Source organism: Protopterus annectens, chromosome 14.part0 (genome assembly GCF_019279795.1).
Source record: "Protopterus annectens isolate FY-2018-M chromosome 14.part0, PAN1.0, whole genome shotgun sequence".
Classification (NCBI taxonomy): domain Eukaryota; kingdom Metazoa; phylum Chordata; order Ceratodontiformes; family Protopteridae; genus Protopterus; species Protopterus annectens.
Window position 1 is genome coordinate 269,393,339 of NC_056748.1, and position 26,673 is coordinate 269,420,011.

The 26,673-nt window shown below is 40.7% G+C and overlaps 1 protein-coding gene across 1 annotated transcript in view; it reads left to right on the plus strand.

Annotated features, from left to right (window-relative positions):
- DENND10 (DENN domain containing 10) overlaps nt 1–26,673 on the plus strand; it is a 455,606-nt gene that overhangs the window by 354,471 nt on the left and 74,462 nt on the right. The window contains exon 7 of the mRNA XM_044055976.1: nt 22,702–22,802. Within this exon, the coding sequence (XP_043911911.1) occupies nt 22,702–22,802 (101 nt within the window). The remainder of the gene's footprint in view (nt 1–22,701; nt 22,803–26,673) is intronic.

The window sequence follows — 26,673 nt, forward strand, 5'->3', positions numbered from 1 at the left end:
ATGTGGTTATTGAAGGTAAGACCACTGTCCACCTGTGTCCCTAAGTCCCTTATCACACTTTCGGTGTTTAGTGTACTGCCACCTATGTGGTAATTCACGGGTACATGTTTTTTCCCAAGGGGGATAACTGTACATTTCATGGCATTTTGCTTGAGCCCATGGCTCTGGCACCAAGCATCTGTTTCTGTAAAGCTCTTTTGTAGAGTATCCACATCATTTGGGGATTCAGTAATGGCTCCCAGTTTGCAGTCCTCTGTGAACTTTGTTAGCCAGAGTCCCTAAGTGTTGGCCTGTACTTCAGAGAAGTAGATGCCAAACAAGAGAGGTCTCAGGACTGACCTTGAGGTACTCTACTTGTCTGGAGCTGGATTTGGAGTCAGCTACTTTTACAGTGTGGGTTCTGTCAGTAAGCCAGTTAGCAACCCATCGAGTGACGTAGGGATTAATGCCCAGCTTAGTAAGTTTATCTATGATTCTAGAGTGGGGGATGGTGTCAAAGGCCTTGGCAAGGTCCAGATAGGCTGTGTGGACTGCTTTACCCTCGTCCACGGCTCTGGAGACTGATTTGAAGAAGTCAGTCAGGTTCAGGAGACATGATCGGCCCTTCATGAACCCAAACTGGGTGGGGTCCAGTGTTTGAAGGTTGCCAATGTCTTTGTTTATAAGTTTCATGATAATACATTCCATGGCCTTGCAGATCAGGCTAGTCAGACGGATGGGGCGGTAGTTCCCGGGATCCAAGGTGGATCCCCCCTTGTGGAGTGGGATAACTGTAGCTGTGTGCCACTCAGTGGGCACGAAGCCTGAGGTGAGGGTGTGATTAAACATGACACTTGGGTGAGGTGCCAGTTCATTTTGTAGTTCATGTAGTACACAACCCGGGATGTCATCTGGTCCCATGGATGCTGTATTCTTAGCTTTGGAGGGTGCATTTTTTACCTGTGTGGCCATTATTACCGGAATTTGGCAATCTTCCGGTATTGAGATGAGCCATTTAGAGGGTGAGAGGGGGGTGAAGTTGGCACTGAATCGATCTGCCAGGATATTGGCAATATCCTTGGGATCATTATATTTAATGCCATTCTGTTGTAGCTCAGAGTAGATCTGAGCATTGCCATTTAGATTCTTGACATAGTTATAGAATGCCTTGTGGTTGTCTTTGGAATCTTTGGCAATTTTATTTTCGTAACTAGCTTTGGAGGATTTTATAAGGGGTCTCAGCTTCTTACTGAGGCTGGTAAGGGAGATTTTTGCATCCTGGGTTTTTCCTCTTTTCTGCAACAGTTTATTCCTTGTGTTGTAAAGTTTGTTTATGGCAGGGGACCACCAGATTGGCTTCCTTTTTTTGGAGGTGAGCATCTTGGTTCTATTTGGGATGGCACGATTCATGCATGAGTGGATGCTAACAGCCAATAAAATCTAGCAAGCCCTAACTGAAAAAACAGAGTCAAAACTTCCAGTTCAGTTAATATTCAATGCAACACAAATAAATCAATTAAAATGCTGTATTATTTGAAAAAAGTGCAGATAAAAGGTACTTTAATTCTCTTATACGTCCAGTTGAGTACAGTTAGATCTTAGCCAGCCAAAGCTCAGGTTTTAAGCAGAAAATATTCCAAAATGTACTACTTAAATAGGCAGTAACAGAATATTAATGGATGAGACTACCCTCGACTGCAATTGCTGTCTATGCAGGAATTCTAACAGGCAATAAAATCTAGCAAGCCCTAACTGAAAATACAGAGTAAAAACTTCCAGTTCAATGCAACACACAAATAAATCAATTAAAATGCTGTATTATTTGAATAAAATGCAGATAAAAAGTACTTAAATTCTCTTATACGTCCCGTTGAATACAGCTAGATCTTAGCCGGCCAAAGCTCAGGTTTTAAGTTTTTTTGAGTTAGAAGAGTTCTTGCACTATATTAATAATATATGCATGTACCTTAAATTCACATATCATTTTATAACAAAGAGATCATTTCTTTTGGACCTAGTTGTGTATAAGGAAAATAAACTAGTGTCCAAACTTTTTAAGAAAGAGGTGCAGAACAATATGTATTTGCATTTCTGTAGTATGCATCCCAAAAAAACAAAAATGAATATAGTAAAGGGACAGCTTACAAGAATAAGTTGATTAATGAAGAATGAAACATTTTTAGAAGAAGCAAATCTTTTCTGTAATAAAGTTATGAAAAGAGGGTACCCTGAATTTGAGGTAAAAAAAAAAACTGTTGGAAGAAAAAATAATGATGAGAGACAACAAAAGAGAAGAAAAAAGAGAATGTAGCCCCCCACTTAGATATGAAACCTCTATTGTAATGCAGAACAGTGTCGACTCCCAAGCCATTAAGAACATTATAAGTTAAAACTTGGGATTATTTAGAGCAAACTGTGAATTACTTAAAAAATTAGGGAGTCATCCTAAGTTTATCCAGAAAAGAGCTAAGAATTACAAATACTTTTTTCAAGGGAAATTGAATAGACCCAATCCAGTTAAACAAAAATGTGGCATGATTAAATGCTTTAACTGTAATATGTGCACCTATCTATTCACAGATTCTAATGAAGTAGTCATAGGGGAGAAAATTGTCAAAAATAACAGGGTTATTCAGTTGTAAGTCTAAGAATGTTGTGTATTTGAGTTTTTGTGTAGAATATAAATCCTTTTATGTGGGTAGAACAACCCATGAATTGAATAAAAGGATTTATGAAGACAAGTATGCTATCCAAACCGGAGATGAGAGGAGGAATGCATTGTGTAAGCAGTATAAAACTAAAATGTGTAAGGTAGAGTTTAAATTTGTTGTTTTAGAAGCTCTGTCCAACAGTTTGAATATTATTACTGTTGAGGAAGAGCTGGGCTGGCTTGAATATTGTTGGCAAGTAAGGCTTAATGCCTGCTTTCCACCAGGGTTAAACAATAGAGAAGAGTTTGCTATGTACTTGAAAAGGAAAGGATTGAAGCACTAATATTGTAATTTTTGTTTTTTTGTTTTTTGATTTTAAATATAAATGCATACAAATGTGTCTTTTAATATGTCATGTGATGTTAGGGAAATGATCATGTGATGGTTTTATGGTATTTAAATGCTTTATGGGTCTTGTTACTTCAGTCTGAATAAGTGTCTGTGCATTTTAAGTGAGATGAAAGCTAACTGGAGTTTTATTTTCTTCATTAAATTGTTTTCCATTTTGGAGTTTGCAACTTTTTTTGGTATACTTCATCTTTGCCAGGTGAAATAGCTTAGACCTTCTGTTTATCACCCCAAAACTGATGGATTGGTTGAAACATTCAACAGAACTCTGAGGTCCATGGTAAGGAAGGTTGTAGAGGCAGGTTAGCTACTCCCTTATTTTATGTTTTTCATGAAGGAGATATCCCTAGCCTACACAGGATTTAATTTGAACTGTTGCATGGCAGACGGCCAAGAGGGCTATTGGACATAGTAAAGAAAACCTGGGAAGTGGATGAAACCCCTTTTAAAATGGTTCTCTGACATTGTAATAGTTTACATGAAAGGATGAGAGTGATAATGCCCATTGTACATAAGCACTTACGAGTGTAAGAGAGTCACCAAGAGGTATATAACAGGAGTGCCCACAGCAGGGATTTTCAAGTAGTTGACCATATCTTAGTTGTGATCCCCATCAGTGAGAATAAGTTCCTTGCCAAATGGCAAGGACCTTATAAAAATCATTGAGGAATTGCATTAAATTGTAAGGTAAGGCAGGTAGAGCTGTTCAAGGTGCCTTTTTCCTATCACATAAATGTGCTCGGGTAAGTACAGTAGTGCAGCAAGTAGTGTTGTTTCACAGCAAGAACTTCTTTGTTTCAGTTCTCAGCTGGGGTGCCTTTTGTGGAAAGTCTGCATGTCCTGCTTGTGTTCATATGGGTTTTCTCAGGGTGCTCCAGTTTCCTCTAACATTCCAAAGACATGCAGTAGCTGGTTTGGACACTAAATAGGCCATTCCTGGGAGTGTGCATGTGTGGTATGGAAGTACAACTGTGGCATTGCTAGCTACCCAGTAGTGTGAACACAGGCAATAAGTGCTTGCCACCATTGAAGGAATATGCTGACTCTGTGTGCAAAAATGGTAAAAAGGGGTTGTGGATGGAACTGTGCTAAAACCCTGGACAGAATCTGCTGCTCTCCACTCCCTATGTGGTAGTTGATGACACCCTCTCCAAGTTCAAGAAGCAGGAGGTCCCAGAAATTTCTTTAAAAAAAAAAAGAGAGAGACATTTCTTTAGAATTATCTGGCTTGAACCTACCTTATTATGCACCACAATGAGACCATTCCAGAGGAGAAGGCGTTTGATGCCTTAGGGTATAGCAGAGGTTGAGAAACAGGTAGGGTTAGAGTAAATCAAAAAATGCTAAAATTGGGGGTGGTAAAGAAGTCTGCCAGTAAATGAAATGAACCCACTGTGTTGTTATCAAAATTAGATAGCACAGTCCAATTTGTAATGAGTTTCATAAACTGAAAAGCATATCCAAGTTTGATAGTTACTCTACACTTTGGACAAAACAGCTGGTGTAACACCAGAGTAAAGCCATATTTCTGTCCTGGACCTGACCAAAGGGTACAAGCAGATTCCTCCTTACCAAAGAAGCTAGGGAAAGGGCTGACTTTTTCAAAGTGGATGGTCTTTTCCAATATGTTCTCCTTCTCTTTGGTCTCCTTGGTACCCAAGCCACCTTCCAAAGGGTGATGGATAAAGTTTTAAGACCCACCTAAACATATATGTCCATTTATTTGGATGAGATGGTTATTAACTCGGGATTTGTGACTCAACTTTCTTCTCCCAAAGTTTTAGGACACTGAGGCAGGCCTGATGTTTGTCAGTGGTTTGAAATGTAATCTTGAAATGATTGTGAGGTCAGGTAAGTTGAGTATGTAATAGGTCAGAGGATAATAAAACTCCAAATGGTAAAAAAAAAAAAAAAAAAAAAGACAAACATAGAACTGGTAGAGAAGTGGACAATATCCCAAACAAAAAAGCAAGTTAGTATTTTCCTAGGACTTGCTAGGTATCGTAGGAAATTTATGAAAAACCACCAAAGTCCAAAGTAGTATAAATGTATAAACTATAAAGGCCAGAAAAACATCCACTTTTATTAAAACTCACATAAAACACTCTCTCTAGCACCTCATCCAATGGCCTTTCAAGAGTTTTCTGTCCTTTGTAGTTTATATATTATAGGAAATTTATCCTGGAGTGTGCTTCTGTAGCCTGTACCCTAACTGAGCCAAGGGCCCAGTGCTGGAGCAGGGCAGGTGAATACCAGTGCATGACATGTGCTGAGCCAGTTTTGGTATTCCATGACTTTTTCAAGCCTTTCTCAGTCTATACGGTTGCATCGGAGGTTGGGCTAGCTGTAGTGTTCACGTAAATAATTTACAACAAAGAGCACCCTTTTGGCCAGTTAAGTAGAAAAGTAAACAAAACTATAAATAGATACTCCACTGTATAGAGATTGAGAGAATGCCTAGCAATAAAATAGGCTTTGGGAGTCATTTTGGAACTATCTGCTTGGTAGGAGTCACACTAGTTAGGAGCCATCCCCCACAACCAGTAGATGTGAGAGTGTTCGATCTCGCCGTTTGTTCTTACACCTGGGTTCTGAGCCGATCCTCGGCTCCGTGTTGGCCGCTTGCAAGCTCTGCATCGAGAAGAAGCTTGAGACTAACCTAACTCCCACAATCCCCCTCTGCCTTTACCTCAGATCTAGTTTGCTGCTGCAGCGTTCGCATCACTTGATCGAGCTCGAGCACCTAAAGCTAAGATTTAAATATTTTTTCTTGCATTTCTTAAGAATTATTTTTTTCTAAAAAGTTATTTAGTGACTGTGTGTGTGTGTGATACTGTTTCGAGGAATTCTCGGTTCCGTTTAAAGTTATTTTAAACTTTATTAGAGTTTCCCTCGGGGCCTATCCCACCTTTTACTGGATTGACTACCGGATAGACATTCTTTTTTACTGGATTTGACAAAATTACCGGATTGGACATAACTACTGGACTTGACTTTTACTCTTTATTATCCTTATTGTTAGCTTTACTAAGATGTCTGAGAAAGCTAAGTCTGGGTTTAAACGTTGCCAATGTGGGCAAAAGATGTCAGTTACTGACAACCATAGTTCCTGCGTCTACTGTCTTGGCCCTCTCCATCTGCAAGAAGGCTGTTCAATTTGTCATTCTTTCAGTGGAAGGGTCATGACAGATAGGCGCAGGAAACTCATGGATAGGGGTCTTTTAAAACCTACCTTTCAAGAGGCTCTGGATGCTTCAGACCAGGCATCCAAATCCTCGAAGGAATCGAAGACGTCGGAGCCCAGGTCATCGGCTCCGAGCTCTTCAGTTAAAGTTCGATCACCGGTTCCACAGACTTCGGGACCGAGTGTTCAACTGTTGTCAGTTTCCGAGCCTCGAGTCTTGGAACCGGTGACAGAGCTCCCTCCCCCGACACTGTTGAGGTCGGCTCCGTCTTCGATTCCTTCGACGCGCTCTTCCAGACCCCTCTCCGACACCGATGTAGACTGCGTGGTGCAGAAGTTAATGGAGAATACGGCCTTATCCAAACTCATCTCGGTCTCCTCTCAATTGGTGTCGAGACTTGAAGGCCTTCCCTTATCTCCATCTGTTCCTCCTCCGAGACCTGTCCAGTCTTCGGAGCCAGAAGAGGCTGATCTGCTGATTGTGGAGCCCTCGGTGCCAGAACCGTCCTTCTCTCGGTCGGCTCCATTCACCTCGACTCCGTCGGATCCGGTACCGGAGTCTCGGAGCCGAAGATCCATCCTTGGTTCCGGGACCGAGAGTCGGACCGATGTTTCGGTTCCGACGCTCCCTCTCGGAGCCTCGGCTCAGATCGACTCGGTTCCGTCCTCGGGGTCGATGCCTTCGGTGCCTGTTTTGGGGATTCTTCCCATTTCTTCGGAACCGGGAGATACCTCGACTCGGGACCCAGGGGCCTTCGACCTCATGAGGAAGGTGTTGTCTACCCAGACAACCACATCAGCAGAAACAGCTTCTCCTCCCCATAAAGGACCGTTATTCTCCTCTGCACCCACGGCTACATCTAAGCGTCGAGCACCTGTGTCTCAGCCACCCCTGGAGGGTGCCCCCTCTTCCTCGGAGGCTTCTTCGGATGCTCCCCCCGAAGAAGTCCCTAGGAAAAGATTGTGTAAGAGGAGACACTTAGATTCTCCACAAGAATCATTGACATTGGACACTGACTTGGATGAGTCAGAAGGGTCCCCAAAGTCACCCTCAGAGGATGTCTCTTTTTCTGACATCTTGGAGATCCTAAAGCAGAGAGGTGATTGGCAATCCCTCCCCCCTTCTGAGGATGAGTCAGTCTTGCTGAAGGCATTTGGTGCTCGCCCTTCCTCCTCCTGGGTCACTCCGCCCTTCGATGAGTTAATGGAGCTGATTGCTCGAAGGGCGTGGGAGACGCCTGACACGGTGGAACCAGTCCCTAGAAAGCCTAATAAGTATATTACTGCACCCCAAGACAAGGCTTATCTAACAAAGGGAGTTCCAGTGGACGCTATGGTGGTGGCAGCGGCCACGAAAAAGGAGATGTCGGAATCTTCCTCATCTGTCCATCCGCCTAACAGAGATTCTAGGACTATGGACAGGTACGGGAAGCGCATTTTTAGTTCAGCGGCTTTTTCTATGCGATCCCTGAACTATTTGACCCACTTCACACGACTACAGAGGGATCTAGTCAAAGAGTTGGGAGATACCCTCCAGGGTACTACAGATGCTGCTGTTTCAGAGAAAGTTACAGCACATATCAATACCCTTACATCCATTGTAAACTCGTCCATGAGGCTGATCTCATACGCAGCCGAAGGATCGAGTAGGGCAGCAGCTTCAGCGATTGCTCTTCGTAGACAATCCTGGATGCTCTTATGTTCATTTGCGGAAGCCTTCAAGTCTTCCTTTTCTAATGCCCCATTTGACGGTGCCACTCTCTTTGGCCCCAAAGTAAAGGAGACCCTTACCCGGTGTGAACAGGAGGGAAAGACTCTGTCTGCTGTCGGAGTCCGTTTTTCCACCCCATCCAGACCGTACCCCAAAGGGCAACGCGGTGGAAAAATGTGGTTTCGAAAACCCCAAGGATCTTTCCCAGGCACACAGGGTGATGCCCCCTCTAGAGGCAGAGGAGGGGGCAGAGGTGGAAGACGCCACCCTGGCGGCAGAGGGGGTCCGCAGAACCAAGGTGACAGGGATACACCCCCTGGAAAACCTTTCCAGCACTCCTTAGAGGAGGCCCGACTGTCCTGCTCTGGAGGCAGTCGGGGGTCGCTTAGCTTTATACCCTCAGGCATGGCAAAATCTTACAACAGACAACTGGGTAAAAAGCGTTGTTACCAGAGGCTACAGAATACCCTTCCTAGTGCCCCCCATTCCAATGAGAAGACTCCCAGATGTGCCGCCCCATCTGCGAGACCCTGCAGCTATAGAAATTTCAAAGCTGCTAGAAAAAGGAGTCATCCAACCAGTCCCAGCGGACCAAAGAGGATTCGGAACTTACTCAAGGTTCTTTTTAGTTCCAAAGAAAACAGGGGACTGGAGGCCGATTCTGGACCTAAGCAATCTCAATACCTTCGTCAAGAAAGAAAAGTTCCGAATGGTCACGCTTCAATCGATCCTTCCATTTTTACAGAAGGACGATTGGATGTGCTCAATAGATCTGAAGGACGCTTACTACCACATCAAAATGGCCAGGGCGTCCAGGGATCACTTGCGCTTCCGGCTGGGAGCCAGCCACTTTCAGTTTCGAGCCCTGCCCTTTGGTCTAACCTCAGCCCCCAGGGTTTTTACCAAATGCATGGCAGTGGTGGCGTCACCTGAGACGCCTCTGATTCCAGGTGTTTCCGTATCTGGACGACTGGCTCCTTTCTGCCACCACCCAGCGTCAGCTGATTCAGGCCAGGGATTACACACTACAGCTTTGTGTTCATCTCGAATTTCCGTGAATTTCGAAAAATCTTCACTACAGCCATCACAGCATATCTCATTCATAGGAGCAGAATTGGATACGCATCATTTAATTCTAAGACTTCCCCCAGAAAGGATAGCCTCACTACAAAGCCACATATCTCTTCTTCTGTCATCCAGAAAATCCCCAGCAAAACTGGTTCTGAAGGTTTTGGGTCTCATGGCAGCTTCTCTCATTGCGATACCATTGGGAAGACTGCACATGAGAGTTCTAAAATGGCTACTGTTTGCACAATGGTCGTTCCAACAGCTACCTCTGACACACGAAATTCTGATCACAAATACATGCAAATCGCACCTAGCCTGGTGGCTTCAGACTTGCAACCTTTCCAGCGGAAGACCATTTGTGCTACCCACGACAGCTACGGTGACCACGGACGCTTCCCTGATAGGGTGGGGGGGCATCTTTCAGGGACAGACAGTCCAAGGCGAATGGACCAATTTAGAGTACAATCTGCACATCAATGTTCTAGAGTTGAGGGCAGTGTTTCTAGCGTTGCAACACTTTGCTCCCCTTCTTCCTCTAGGGACTATTGCAGTTCAGACAGACAACATGTCCGTAGTCTGGTACATAAACAAACAAGGGGGAACCAAGTCTTATCAACTATGCAGAGAGGCCATGAGAATCTGGCAATGGGCGGAGTCCACGGGTCGCTTTCTGATCGCAACGCACATCCCGGGGTCATCCAACGTTATAGCCGACAGGCTGAGCAGAGCAATCCTGTTGCCTCACAAGTGGTCCCTCAAACAGTCAGTTGCGAAGAAGATTTTTCGCAAGTGGGGCCAGCCTTCCTGCGATCTCTTTGCGTCTCCAATGAACGCCAAATGCAGGAGCTACTTTGCCCTATTACCCCTCCAGGGAAGTCCCCAGGACGCTGGTGCACGATTGGCCCCGGGTCTCCTGTACGCTTTTCCTCCCTTTCCCCAGATTGCAAAGTTTCTGCAGAAAGCCAACAACCTGCAAAGGACGATAATCCTCATTGCCCCATTCTGGCCTCGTCAAATTTGGTTCCCCTTTCTTCTGGCACACAGCATTCGGGGACCCTGGATCCTGGACCCAGAGCCAGATCTACTGACCCACTCGTCAGGGTTCCCCACCCTCGCTCTTGTCACTCCGTCTAGCAGCTTGGCTGCTCCGCTTCCTTCTTAGCCAGGTCTGATCTTCTCTCACCTGCAGTTCAGAATATACTAGTGGCTTCTCATAAAGCTTCCACTACTAAGACCTACACTAGTAAATGGAAGCGTTTTGTATTCTGGGCAAATACACAGCATTTGGACCCTGTCATAGCTCCGTTAAACAAGATCTTGGAGTTTTTAACAGAATTGTTCCACCAAGGAGCTTCTCCTGCCACTTTAAGAGTGCAATTGACTGCCATTTCCAACTTTCATGTGGAAGAATGTGGGGCACCTATTATGGCTCACAGACTTTGTAAGGCCTTTTTAAAAGGCTCTTTCCATATTAGACCACCAGTTAGAACTCCTACATCTCCTTGGAATCTAAACCTTTTATTATCTAAATTGGTGTTACCTCCATTTGAGCCAGCCTCCTCTTGTCCATTGAAGTATTTGTCGTGGAAGACCCTCTTCTTGGTAGCCATTACATCCGCTAGGCGAGTATCTGAGCTTCAGGCTCTTTCCATTAAACACCCTTATCTGATCTTTCACTCTGACAGAGTATCTCTTCGCACTAATCCATCCTTTCTCCCCAAAGTTTGCTCTATTAATAACATTAATCAATCCATTGAACTACCTACCTTTTTCAAAAATCACTCCAATAAATTGGAGTATATGTTACACAAGTTGGATGTCCATAGACAACTTAGATTTTACTTGGATAGAACAAAGGATCACAGGAAATCTGATCAACTTTTTGTAGCTTTTGCTGACAGCAGGAAAGGTGTAGCAGTTACTAAACGAACCCTTTCCAAATGGCTAACTGATTGCATTATATTCGTTTATGATTCTTCAAAACAAACTTTACCTGTCAAACCCAAGGACACTCTACAAGATCAGTGTCTACATCCTGCCTCATGCAGCTCGCCTACCATTAGACACTATTTGTGCAGCTGCTACTTGGTCTAAACCACATACATTCATCTCTCATTACAAAGTAGACAGGGTTTCTAGGGACAGGGCAACCTTTGGTTCCACTGTGCTCAAGAACGTTCTCCCGTGAGTTCCTCAGGAACATGGAGCTAGGGACGCTACCCAGGTGTAAGAACAAACGGCGAGATCGAACACTCTCACATTTAGAAGTTATGACCTTACCATAACGTTCCATGTGGAGTGTTCATCTCGCCTTTGTTCTTACATTCCCACCCTCCCACCCGCAGGAAGAACGTGCAGTTTGGTGCCTGGTCTGGATTATTTGGCTTCTGCTTTTGCAGTGGTTGTATATATATGTATATCTTGTATATATATATATATATATATATATATACGGATAAGTGCTTGTACAGTTATGTTGTTTGTTTTTGCATGAATATGCTCTCTCTCTGACTTCTGGTTTGCTTGCAAACTAGATCTGAGGTAAAGGCAGAGGGGGATTGTGGGAGTTAGGTTAGTCTCGAGCTTCTTCTCGATGCAGAGCTTGCAAGCGGCCGACACGGAGCCGAGGATCGGCTCCGAACCCAGGTGTAAGAACAAAGGCGAGATGAACACTCCACATGGAACGTTATGGTAAGGACATAACTTCTAATTTTACGAGCAGAAAGAGGGCATTTTGTTGAAGCCATACTGCTTCTAAATTTAGTGCCATCACAATGTACATGATCTGTATGGGGTTCGCTGACCTTCCTCTGTGCTTAAAGACAGTGACTTCAAGCTGTGGGATAGTCATCTCTAGTGTAGAGTGACGACATCATCAGGAATTGCTTGGGGGATAGTACTAATAGGCAAAGACAGGGACAGGACTGCTAGGTACATAAAACAGCATATTGTATATGTTGTATCTATGGAAAAGAACACCTTTAGCAGTGGGTAGTCCACAGAAGCAAGGATTTGAGGCTGGTACCCTTTAGGGAATATCAGATAATTGTAGGCAGCGGGAAACGGGTACCTGTATTATCAAGAGTCTAGATAGTGTGTGCGTGTTTTTTTGGGGGCAAAGGTTCCTGTGAAGTGAGATGCACTGAGGCCAGAGCAGCTAGCTCTCAGATGGGGGAGTCTTCAGTGTTTTACAGCTGTCAGTGGAATTTCTGGTGATTGTACACATGAGCCATATTTCCTGCCGAGGATTCTTTAGCCAGAGAAGTTGGTCTACATAACTATTATGGTATTACCTAAGGGAACTTTGTTTGCCTGAGACTTTTTATTTACTAGAGACTGTAATGGTGTGTTAAATAAACTTTTTGTTTGTTCCAGAGACTTACACATTTAAGCAACAATCAACATGCACTTTTTATTAGGACTTCACTTGTGTCCTAATTTCCTGGTCATTTGTTTGAAGGGTGCAAGTCAAACAAATTGTTGATGCTTGCCAGCAAGAGGTTTGGAGAAAAACACTTATTATTTTCCTTACCTCAGTTCTGTTAACATTACTGCTTGTCAGATTGAAGTCTGGATTTATAGTCTGTATTTGCCTTATTTTGGGAGGTAACTTTGATCACACACCAGTGTGAGACCTGGCAAGACAAATTTCAGAAAGGAAGACTTTAGTTGTGGTTAGATTTCTTTAAGAACTGTTAGATTTGATAATACCTTGCAATTAGTTATCAACCATCAGTTATGCATCTGTTTGCATCCTTCTACCATTGGTCCTTAGTACGTTTGCCAACTGTACAGAATTTTACCGGATTGTCCGGAAATAAAGGTTGTTGTCCGGTTGTCCGGATTTCACAGTGTAAATCCAGAAATTATTTTTCGCAGGCTCGCCGCTCGCTCAGCAGTTGAAAAAAAAACTTGACTGGTGCCTGCCGAGTCAGACTGCTGATGAAACATCAGTGAGTTATACACTAGTCGTTCACAACCGACACACCAGTGTCACCTAACCTTATAGTTGAGGTTGCTAAGCAACCATATATGGCATATATGTGCATGCAAGCCATGCAGCATAGCATAGAGCTATAGACAACTAACTAGTTACTCCACTCCACTGTCCACTCCACTCGAGTCGAGTTGCGATTCCGATTGAAGTTATTCAACGAACTCATGTAAAAAAACATTCATGCAGCAACACTCAAATGCATTGCCAGTTGTGACAGGACTGCCTCAAAAATATCATGGAAAAAGGCAATGCATTTGATGTTGTTGCTGGCGCCGCTGTGTGAATGTTTTTTACATGAGTTTAAATTTTAAAAGTGTCCATGTGAGACTAGACTGGTGTGGATGATTCTGCTTTTTGTGTGTATGTATGCTTATGCTGCAGCAGCTGCTGCCAATTGCCACAGTCGTTGCTTGCCAATGCTAATGCCTACAACTACAAAAAAGAAACCTAAACTGGCAGTTGTTGTTCCTGCTTTGTTTGTTTCTGTGTCCGGTGAGCACCTGGAATTGGAAAAGCTGGTTACACTTACTAGGATACCATGGAGGAGTCGATAGACCCGACGAATCCGATAGTAAAGTTACGTGTACAAGGAAACACCCCGTCCTTTTCTACACCTGCCAGACGCCAGTGTGCTGTTGCTGTGAGTAGTTTAGTTAAACATAATAAAACTTTCCTCTTCTTGCTTGACGTGATAGTAGTAGGCAAAATGACATGTAGATCAGGCAGGAGTTTATGCCTTCTGTTTTTTTTTTTTTTTGAAGAGTTAAAGTTAAACGGAGGCAGATTGCTCATGAGTCACAACTGAAAAAGGACAGGCTACCTGCCAAGACTGTGACCCAGACACAGACAGATAGATCCGGCCGGCCGACTACCTCAGTACAACTGTACAACTTCAAGACTACAAGTCAGTAGTAAATGTATGGAGGAGATTCCGAACGTGCTTTACAAAATGTTGGTACCGGTCCGTCCGTAGTACTAGGCTAGCAGGTAAGCAGGAGGGTGGAGTAGTCCTCAGTCCACAAAAGCTGTTGATCCGATCGTCTTGAGCCCCACATACAACTTAAAAACAACAACTCTTGTTTTCTCTTTGCTTCCTTTACCCTGCAGTAACCGAACTGAAGCATTTGCAAGTGAAAGCTGAGATAACCAATTACCACAGATTCAGCACCGCGCCAGAATTGAAGAAAGCAAACAGAAATCCATGTTTGACAGCTCCTGAGACCTCACGAGAGTGAGGCATGTATAAAAACACCATGGATGCAGCCAACATCCACCTTATGCAAAGAAAAAGCGAAGGTGACTGACTGTGTGGTAAACAACAAAAGGGAATTATCTTTTAGACGGGAAACCGAATAGAAGGGGTCGGGGGAAGGAAGAACTTACTGTAAAGAAGTCAATTATTGTAGGTAAGTAAGTACAGTGTAATTTACAGATAGAGAATAACTTTCATTGCACAGAAGGTATAAAAAAAACAATAAATAATACACAACAGCACAGTGCATTATTAATGGAATGGTGATCATTTTATTCATAGTACTTTCCTTTGAATTGTACAGTCAGTATAGGTAGTAGTAGTAAGTAAATGTGTGACTATACAGAGACAGACAGTTTCTAAATTTATAGATATATATTAATTATAGATATATTCTAAATTTATAGATTGGTAGCAGTGTGGAAGAGTGGAACAATGTGGAAAGTATAGTAAAATTGAAAACCAGTGGGAAAAAGGGAGAAGAAGATATGGTAATGGCAGTCTAGAGCATACCTCTCAAATGTACAGATTTCTGCAGAATGCCCAGATTTTTGCCTCATATTTTTGCCCTGTTCCTCTATTTTCCTGGCAAATCACTGGGATGCTCTCAGGATTGTAGTCACTAAATGACACTAAATAATGACATACATTTGAGTTTCAGACTTCAGATCCTTCAGACAAATGTATTTTAAAACCAGTCCTGTTACTCTAGCAACTTTCTAAAAGTTTTTAAGAGCAATATTTAAAATATGTCCCTATTCCTTCTACCCCCATTTTGTCGAGCTTTGTTCAGGTTTTTTGCATTAAGAGGTTGAGAGGTATGGTCTAGAGTTTAGCTGAAATGTAAAAGAAAGCATAACATTGGTGGTATACGTTTGTAGTTGTAGAGTTTTATCCTGGGAAAAGTGCAAGAGCAAAGTAAGGAATCCAAATTAAGTATTGTGTGTTAGTTGCGATTTGAAGGAGTTTTAATTTTCAGTTTGAGGGAGAGTGTGTTGGTGTTCTACTTTTTTTTTTTTTTTCTTTGAGATCTTTTAGTATAGTGAGTTCCCTGCTGCATTGATTTGGATTACAAATAGCTGTTTCTTTCTTTTGTGGAGCATAGAATTCTGCTTGCTTAGTAGTGCTCGATAATGCCATTTACAGTCTCAGAAGGTATGGGTAGTTTTCTGGTTTGTTAATGGGATTATGCATTGTTTGTCGCTAACTTAGCTAGCTCAATCCAGTCTGTTGTTGTAAGACTGCACAATGGTGTAGTTGTCAGTGAGATGACAGCAGTACAGAAGGAAGATAAGATTAAATAAATAATTTAAAATACTAAAATACATTAAATTAATAATTTAAAATACTAAAATAAGATACTAAAAATAAAGTAAGAAAAAAATTGAAAGTTTTTTCTGCAGCGGAAACAAAAAACAAATACACCACAGTAGAAATATAAGAATATATAACAAGTAGTACTATAAAGAGATAAAAAGGCACACATTTAAAAAAAATTACCACCAGCCATCACCAATGTATCTATGTATGCCATACACTTAACATTTATAGTTTTATAAGGCAGATAGAGATGCATACAGTGGTGAGTTATGTAGATAGTTATGTAAATAACAATGACATATTGTTGCACATAATGTTTTACCCATTTAGTGGGTTAGGCTATGGGTTTGTTGTTCAGGAGTCTGATTTAGCATGTGACACTGTGTATTGGAAGAAGAAGCTGTTATGGTTATGGAATCTGGATGCCCAGGCTGCATCTAATGCTTTTGTAGCGCTCCCTTGGAGTTTGGTTTCATGCATCTGTTATATGTTTATATATATATATGTTATGTTATATATATAATTCAAACTGTGCAATCATGCAGAGAGACTGTATATAATTGCATTCTGAATTAATAACAGTACAACAACTTTGTTGATCTGTCCCCTTTAACTTGTTTGCTAATTATGTAGTTCATCACCAGTATGAACAGTAGTGGGTAGGTGCAAAACTACATCCTAATGCACATCCACACACCCACTGGAAATCCCTCTGAGTCCACACTATGTGTACTTCAACAGTACTTGTGTCATTGGTCTCTTGTACTGTACATAGCCTGTATGAAGTCTACTGTTTCTGGAGCCTTTGAACTATTTAGCACTGCCAATGCCAACATCAACTTTCTTGGAACTTGTATGCTTTCTCCAAATCTAGAAATGCCCACTTGGACTCTTTCCACATCTCTAGTCTTTTCTCCACAGTCCACTATCTGTCTCATTGCAACAGGTTTGTTTATTTGGTTAGTGTATCCTCCTGATGATCTGAATCCAAACTGCTCCTGTCTCCCCCACCCTTACTTTCTTCTAGCACCATTCTACTCATTTCTTGATGGGGCCAAGTAAATTATATTGTTTTCCTTTTCTACTAGGAAATTTAATAGACAAACAGGATTTGCTGCATCAGCATCATCACACATCTTGAAAAATGGATAATGGACTTCCTCCTGCACCTGTGAAGAAGAAGATAACCTCACGTCCTACATGTGCGACTACTAAGGAAGACACTCCACCTAAAAAGAAACGACGAATTTGCGTGTTTCGACAGGAGTGGCTGAAGGATTCAGAGTTCAAATCATGGTTATACCGGGATGATAAAAACGTCGACTTTGCCAGGTGTAAAGTTTGCTGCTGTTCATTTTCTGTCAGAACTGATGGACTTACAGGCGTCCGGAAACATGCAGCTGGTGACAAGCACAAACGAAACTTTGAAAGCCAAAAAATGTCAAGTACAGTGAAGCATTTCTTTCCTACTCCCAACTGTTTGGATGAAGAACAAGTTACTGCTTCCGAATTAGCAATGACGTTTCATGGAATACAACATCATCATAGCTACTCTTCACAGGCTTGTGGTAATAAAATCTTTTGCCAAATATTTTCCGATTCCAAATTGAGCAAAAAAATTTCTTGTGGAAAAACCAAAACAGAGTCATTCACTGAAAACATTTTATCACCTCATTCCGTGGAGCTGGCTATAAAGGAACTGCAACAAAATAAGCCATTCTCATTAGCAACGGATGCTTCAAACAAAGGCAATTTGAAAATGTATCCAGTGTCAGTCAGGTTCTTTTCATCTAGCAAAGGTGTCACTGATCGTTTGATTGATTTCTATGCGGACAGTGATGAAACGGCAGATGGAGTAACAACCAAGATTTTAGAAGGCAATGGTCTGCAAGATGAAAACTTAGTCAGCTGCTGTGCTGATAATGCATCTGTCAGCTATGGCAAGCACCATTCCATTTTTACTAATTTAAAGACCAAACAGCCACATCTTATCAAAGCAAACTGCAACTGCCATATTCTGCACAACACTGCCAAACACACATGCAAACAGCTAAGCTATGATGTTGAGCAGTTGATTGTCAAGGTGTACAATGAATTTTCATTATCAGCTAAACAACTGGATGAGCTGAAATCTTGCTATGACTTTGCAGGGGAAGAATACGTTGCTTTATTGCGTCATATTCCTGTACGTTGGTTGTCTCTTGAACCTGCAGTTGAAAGGCTGATAAAATGCTGGACAGCTGTAAAGATTTACTTCTTCAGTGAAGGAAAACAGGAAACCAATAAATTGATTTGGAGTTTTATTTCAGATCAGGAAGATGGGTTGTTGAAGAATGGTGAACTTTCTGTCCCAGAATGCTACATCCATTTTGTGTACAGCTTCATGAGAGGGTTCACACAGGCCATTAAGCAGCTGGAGTCAAACACAACTTATATCACACAGCTTTTTGCTGTGATGGAGAAAGTACAGAATGAGTTGGTGGAGAGAAAAAATGATCATTTTTTTGGCTTTGCTGTTAACAATTTCAGATTTATGACCAACAGCCAGGTGTCATCATTTAAAACAGAAGCACTGAATGTGTACGATCAAGCGATTGCTTACCTGGATAAGTGGTTTGACTTTGAAACAAGTCTGTTGAAGAAACTGCGTCTTCTAAACCTTGATTAGCCTTGCTGCTTTTCTGACATTTTAGAGATAGTATCAGCCTGTGGTGTGACTGTTGATGGAGATGAACTGTATGCGGAGTATCTGTGCTTGAAACAAGTCATTCCAAAGCTGAAGGCAAATCGAGCTGAAGTTGACAAATGATGGGTTAAATTCTTTAGTGGTTGTGATGCACCTAACTTGAAACGAATCATCAAATTTGTTTTTGCTATTCCTACTAGCAATGCCCATGTTGAACGTATATTTTCAATGATGAAAAACTTGTGGACTGATGAAAGAAACCGCATGAGGCCTGAACTTGTGTAAGCTGAACTGTGTGTAAAAAGTCAACTTTGATATGTCGTGTTCTCAGTTTTTTCACTATGTATCCAAAGAAAAGTCATTGCTGAGAGCTGCAAAAAGTGAGCAGAAATATTCACTTAAGAAGAACAGGGATTAGAGCATTAGACAGTAGTCATGGAGGAACAATAACAGTTTATGGACCTGGTATATATTTGTTTGAAGTGTTAGGGACAGTAGGAGGAGGACCTTGTGGGATTCAAGTGGGACTGGGAGACGTCCTTAAAAGTGGATGGCTTTAGAACTGTCCTCAGTCAGTGGAGACTTCTATTCTATAACAAAAGAACAGCAAGCCCCAGAAACCTCTGGAGTAGGAGAGCACTGACTGAGTCACTGTGCATCAGTGTAATTGTAAATATTACATTTCAGCACAGAAAGTGGGAGATTTGATGATGGCCATCCAGCAACAGGACTAACTGAAGCCAAAGCAAGCCCACCAAAGCAGTGAGTGCAGCTGCTGCTGTAACCAGTGCTGTGGATGTGTAGTGTAGCAGCAGGTAATACTCGCAGTGCTAGTCTAGACTGTAAAAAGGATCCAGGATGATCCCATATTGTGCCATGTTTACTTCAAACAGTCACACCTTCTACTTGTCAAATTATCAGTTTACTGTAGAAGCAGTTACATCTTTTCTGTACCAAGTTATCAATTTGTAGATGAGGAGTCTAACAGACTAAGATAAGTCTAAGGGCTATTTGTAAAATTGTAAATTTTCATCAGCAGAATATATTTAAAAGTTGGGTATTGTAAAATGCAAAATTAGTAAAAGGAAAGCTGTGTTTGCTAAACTGCTGATAGCAGAAGAAAAAATATGAAGTTTTGCTTACTGGATTATATATACTTCAGCAAATTTCCTTCATTATTAAGCAGATTAGCTAAACTGTACTGGAAGAACTGTTGATCCTGCCTCCAGAGGGTGGCTAAAGGGTACAGAGTTGTTTATCTGTAAATTTGCAAAAGACCCCAAAAATGTATAATAAAAGCTGATTGTGTATTGCATATCCTAACTGCAGACTGCTAAAGGAACTATGTCACAGAGTGTGTTTAGACTGCATCTGATTCTGCATGGAAACATGGGAACTTTTCTATACTTAGTTTAGACATATTAATTGACTAGAAGTACATTCAGCCAGTAGTAGTGCCAGTGCTAGGGCTAAGGGCTATTGATTTAAATTTGCTTATCCATTTCTGCGAAGGAAGTGCTTTGCGTTTTCTAATTTTTGTGTAAGAGAAGATAAAACAAGTGTCCTCCTCTGTCCTGAGTTTGTTTTCCTCTGTAACTAGGTTGAACTGCAACTGAGTGTTTTGTTTCCCCTTGCTAAACTGTGTGTGTGAAAATAGTATTATAAACCAATATTTTGTGTGCCCTTCCTTAACACTGTGTTAACTTTGCTATAATATGCATGCAACAAAAATGGTGTACAGTGTATCTAGCACTAGCAATTAAAATAAAGTTTCATATTATGTATGTGTGCAGCTGTGTATATGCATGTTCATGTTTTGTGTGTGTGTGTGTGTGTGTGTGTGTGTGTGTGTGTGTGTGTGTGTGTGTGTGTGTAAGAGTGAGACAGAATTCTGTGAACTACTTACAGTTTAAGCATCGGGATAATTATTCTCCTTGGCTAGGAGCCTATGAATGGAGAAGTTTGCTCGCTGTCATGTATGAAAGACAAGTGTACATTTAATTGAAGTAAAAACCCTGTGAGTCTTTAGCACCTAGGTCCTCCTTGGCTCCTTCAGACTTTCGCAATCACATATTTGGTTGAAGTCACCTAACATCAGCTCACTGACTTAGCATCTTTTTTTTCCATAATTTTGCATCATTCAAGTACTGTCAGTTTCCTTTTCAGCATTAGTGAATTGAGCAAAATGGTTTGTTATTTTTCTATATAATATTTCTTTTCAATTTTACTGTCTCCTTACATTGTCCACTTTTTTGGGTAATTGTAAATATGCCAATTTTAATTCAGGCTCCTTCTATTGTGTCCACCCCAGCCTATGTTTTCCAGGGATCCTTTTCAAATACATTCATTAGTTATTTATTTTGTCAATTAGCTTTGTTTAGTCTGTCTGTACATCTTCATGAAGATTATCTGCAATTGTTTACCCTATCCTACCTATAGCAAGATAATTCAAGCATCATCAAGTTCTTGATGGGCAGTGTCAGCGTTAGCAGACAATACATTTTCAGTATTAAGCAGAATAAAGTATTAAGTACTTTCAGCTCAACTAAGCATAAAGAAAGATCATATGACATGTCCAATGTAATGGGAAGCAGAGGGTTGCCACTTGCCACCTTTTCAAATGCCCAAGGTTGGACATTTTTGGTAGAGAAACGTGAGATTTTGCAGGAAAGAAACATACCCATGGGGCATGGGTATGTTTCATTGTTCCATGGCTGTGTAAATACAAAATCTTACAGTTTACAGCCGGAAAAAAGTAAGAAATGTAAGTTGCAGTTAATAAAAATAATGCGAGAGCGAGAATAATGATTCCAAACATTATTAAGCAAAATTTTGTATTTTGAGTACCAAAATTACATGCCTTTTTTGCTTTCACGTACATGTCCAGAATTTTTTACATGAAAAGTTGGCAACCCTAGTCCTTAGCTGATCAGTTCTAAATGGTTGCTGCATAACATAAGTTGTGTCTGTGAAACATTTTGAGTTTCCACCTGCCACTGTATTTTCAGTTCCAGTTTTGTCAAAGTCTGCCTGTGAAATTATTTTTGTAAAGAAAATTGTAGTGTCTGCAACCTCTACTTACTACATTTGGTATACTGCAGAAATAAAACCACTAGATTTACCTGTTCTATATTTGTTGCATTTGTGCATGTATTGATGTTTGTTAACTGGGAATGTCTAGCTTGGAAAGCCCAGTTTACTTGAGTCCTGAGGAGGAAAAGCCTCACATGCATATGCACCATTTCTAATTGTACTTGTTAAACCACACAATATTTTGTTAGGTTTTAGCCACAGATTACATTATCCAGCTCAAGCATATAACAAAACTAAGTAACAAGTACAATTAGAAATAGTGTAATTTGTAATGACAGTAGGCACACGTACTGTACTATGTGACTATGATTGGTATGTGAGCTGTGACTTAATTTTCTGGTGCAGTGAGGATGGGGAATATGGATCTGCTGATAATTAGAATAGACACTGGGTTTTAAGACCCTGGCAGTTTACTGCACTGCTTAGCCCAGTTGCTTTCAGTTTTGTTGACCATAAGGTGAATAAAGGGACAGCTATTTAACACTTCCTGTGTGAGACTGCAGTCCATGAGTATATTTCTTTTGGCTCCGGAGTACAGAAGGATCAAACCTTGACAATGACCATAGATGGCCCAAGATTAACTAGCAACTTGGGAGCTGAATGCTGCTGTGAGGGAGGTAGGAATGAATGGCTGACCCTGGATCACTTTTCCTTCGAAGTGCCAGCATGCACTAGAGAAAGAATTAAATGGCATGCCATGTAGAGGGGATGTGACCTTGGTTCTGTCACACCACATCCTCTTAGCAGCCAGTACAGGGCGTAGACAGGAAGATATACAAGACCAGAGGGAAAGGCACAATAGGCTTGCTTATCAACTGCCGGTGCAGGGGTTAGATCCAGAAAATGGAAATACCCCTCATGACTGCCTGAAAGACAGTAGCATCAGAAGTAGTTCTCACTTACGTATTGAGGAGCAAATGGGTTCAGTCGTGGTGACAGCTAGATGGTCAGCAGGCACAGAAGGAAAAAGGAGTACTTAACCCCCTAAAAAGGGCAATATTTCTTACAGTTGTAATACTGTAAAAACCTAATTTTAAATAGCAAGTTGGACTAATACATTTTCATTTTGTCTTTCTAAAGAATGCAGGGACTAGTTTGGGTAGCACCAAGCTTGGCATTTGACCAGAACCTTGGTATTTGACAGAGAACATTTGCTTGAAAATGTAACTTTTAAGTCGATCCAGCAGTAGGCCCCTTATGCACAAGTGACATGGATTCTGTGTTATGACTGGCAGAAGAAAAAATAGCATATTCATGTAACTTTCTTGTTTTATGCAGGAGAAAATCTATATGTTATTTAAGCTAGATTGTTTGTAGCATTCATGCTTTTGTCTTGTTTCTGTTTTTACCAGAACTCTTCCATCTTTTGTCTGGCATCGACAAGATTGGTCAATTCTACACCCATTTGTACACTTAAGTGATTATGAACTGGAAGCATTAAAAGCTTGTACAGGTAAGAAACTAAAGCTTTTTGTATGGACATGAGCTGGGGAAAGATGTCTGCAGCTAAAACCTAGCAAAATATTGTGTTATCTAAAATAAAACAATAATTGTTAGCTTTAATTAAAATGAAATATTGTTAAACATATCTGCCATCTGCTGAGTGCCATAGTTGCTTCTAAGATTTTTTTTTGGAAATGCATACATTTGGCATTTTCTGCTATATGTACTTTGCTTCTAATTCAAACACATTTTTAAACAATCTTCATTTGATCTCTTCACATTTTTTTTCTGTCTGCGATGTTCTACTTTTGTTCCTATAATGTCAGGAAAAAATGTGCCCAGCTACTAACTTTGCACAGATCAGGCAGTCAGGAATGCAAATACAGTACAGTACTGTCAGAATTTAATTGTTTTATTTACAACCAGACAATGATTATGTTCTTTATAGGTTCATAGGTATTTACTAGGCTAATGACCATAAGGGTGTTTTTTAAGCCTAACCATGCATCCCAAATCTCTGACAAGTTCTGATACCCTTGTTAAGTGTAAGCAGGTGTTTGGGAGATGAAACATTTACAGGTTGCCTGTGTTCATTAAAGACATAGGTGCCAAACCAGGGATGAATTTCCTGTTCCCCATCCAATTGTCCTAGTTGCACTTGAATTTGGTTAGGGAGGAACTCTGCTTCACATGGATTTGGGGGAGCCTGTTCCATAGACTGGATAGTCTCAGTGATACATACCTGTCTCTCCAGCAGGTCCTATTTATATCACAGGCAAGGTTTGTCTTTAGAACAGGTAATTCTGGTGCTGTTTGTTTTGTGGATATGTGCAGGAGGCCCATCAGAGTTATAGCAAACATACTGACAGATGCTATACAAGTTCAGCTTTGCTCAGTTGGACTATCTTGGTCAATAAACATTAATAAACAAATTAGTCATAACACACCATTAGACTTGTAACTTTTGCTGAGCCCATAAAGAAGAATTTGCCAAAGTCTTCTAGAATACACTGTAAAAGATCTCAGCCCTTATCTCACCAGACAATACATACTCCTCCACTCCCACATACTGCATCTCCATACAGATTACCCAAGCATCACCAGGAAAGCAGGCCTAAGCCTGTAAGTCTGATTAAGGCTGTTGCCACACAGAGAAATGTCTTAGTCATAGGTAACTCTATAGTTAGGTATACAGACACCACACTTACCAGACTGGACAGGATAACTGTAAGCTGTTTGTCCGGTGCTAGGATCCATGATGACACAAGGGTCCTAAGGTCCTTTAAACCTGACAAGCATGATTATGACCTGGTTGTGACCTATGTGGGAGTGAAATGACTTGAGGAGCTCCACACAAAGGGACATGCAGAGAGACATGATAGAACTTACTGCACATGTGTTGGAGGCAGGAGAGGCAGGAAAACACACTGGTATTTTAATATTTTGCCTTCTCCAAGAATGATGCTTAGATACCAAGACAAGATAATTGGCTTTAACAAATGACTACGTAGTTGGTGTCATTTTAAGGGGATCCATTATGTGTCCACCTGGGATGAGATAGTAGCTAAGACTTCATATTTTGCCAGGGATGGCTTACAGCCCTAATATGAGGACTTCTGCATACTGACTAAAGTCTTTGCTGCCCATGTAGTGTCTTTTTATGCAGAGTTTGTCTAATGGACATCCCTACGTAGCAAAATCAAACTGAAATTCTTACATCTTGGTGGCCATACTCAATACTAGGAGTTTAAACAGAAAGATCCCAGAACTTGAGGCCCTCCTGCAACTGGAGCACCATTTATATCTGTGTAGCTATTGAGACAAGGTTTCAGTGCAATGACAACATTCTCTCTATACAGGGGTTTGGCACATGTCATGCCTTCAGGCCCTCAGGTAACTGCAGGAGAGTATTTATATTTGTCAGAAACATCATTACCACATATAAACCACTGGCAAAGAAAATAAGGGACTCAAAACCTTAAATTCATCTCTTTTTAACATGTGGGTGGGGAATCACCAGTGTCTCAGCTTTACTCCATTACCCTGCATTTTTATCTTCGTAATTATTGGCGCATGATCTGAAGTAGTTTGGGGATGTGTGTCAAAGTTTGCAATTACCTGTGAAATATAATTTCTGTCTAGTCTATCCCAGTTAATGTACCTTGTGGAATAATATGTAAATTGTCTCTGTACTGAATTCACATCTTCCACACCAAATATTTTCATACATTTCTTAAGAAATCTAACCTCTTTTGTTATATTTTCCATTTTAGGTCCCCCCAGATACATCCTTACAGTTGCAAATCACATTCCAGTCCCAATCTCGAATATTCCCTGCTGAAAGTTGATTGTTTCTCCCCAAAAATTCTTAAGCTCCATGACAGCAGTTTCAGGTGGAATTAATTTCAGCGTAGTTCTCCTCCCTTGCCAGTAGCCCCTTAATACCACAAATCTGCCATTATCTTTTTTTCCTCTTCTATCACTATTAGAGCTCATCTAGCAATTAAAATAAGTACTTTCTTTTTTCTTTGTACCTATATAATGTGTAGGCCTTGAAATCTTTTGTTTATCAAATTCACATACTCACGTCTTTCCAAAGATGGCATTGCTGTTTGCACTCTGCATTTCTTAATGTAATTAAATATTCTTTCTTTTTTGTTTGTACCTGTGAGATTATTCATATTCCAATGTAATATGGGAAAGTGTCTCCTTTATGATAAGATGTGATTTTTCCCATGTATTATATATGACTGCTTTTTTAAACGTCTTTTTGCAGCTTTTGTTTGGCAGGTTGATCCTTTGTACAGTGTTTTTTTCTTAATCATTTGGAACCTGTATCATATTTTAGAAGACTTTTTGTTTTAATGAAAACCTTCAAACAAAAAAAAAAGAAAAAGAAAAAAAAGCACCTGTTAACTTAAGAGTAACACACAAAACTATGTACATCTTCAAATAATGAAGTTTAACACTCCTACTAGAATAATTATCCCAAATACACAGCTACAAAAACTCAGGCCTTAACTAACGTAAAGTCGTTATCCATGCTAAGATGTATGTTATTGACTGTTTTCTACTTATGCTAATTGATGTCTGTTCTTTTTTCTATCTTTATTCCCCTCCCAGATGTGAAAAACAACTTTCATGCTTTCAGAAGACATTAACTCTTAGCCTTGGAGAAACCAGTGTTCTGGCTTTTATTGCCTTATTATCAGCTTGTCCCCATGGAAATGTAAGAGAATAAAAATGTAGTCCTTAGCTGCTGGATTATAAAGACAAGCTGAAATGTTTATTACTAAAGGAACATTTTTCATCATATTCATTGTTCTCTTATTTACTTGTTTTCACGTAAAACTTGTTATTAGATAAAGCTAAAGATCTTAATCCAGTCATTCACCTCTGCAAAAGTAAGAGATAATAGATAAATCAGCTGTACATATATTATGGTCTATGTACTTTTACACTCCATCCCCCACCTCAGCAACCCAAGATAACAGCCTGTTAACTTAAACATACTTTTGTCTAGCCTTTTTATCTTTTTAGATTGTAATGCCTACATTTCTTTATACTAAAAGAAGAAAGAAAAGTATCTGTTTACTGTAGTATCTTTATCAGATAGAAGAACAAGTAAAAATACTTTACTATAAAACTTGCAATTCGAAAGGTTTCACAGCAATACTGTCAAGAACAGAAATTTTTTACTGTTACCCTTTTCCCTTCCTCTTCCCCTCCTCTCAGTTGACTTCCAAATATTAATGACATGAAATGAGGAGGTGCCTTTCAGTTCCCCACGAGTTTAACAAAGTCAACAAAAGTTCACCCTTTTTCTTATTCAGCCATATTTCACCAGTGTGATTGATGCTTTGCAATCTCACATTTATTGA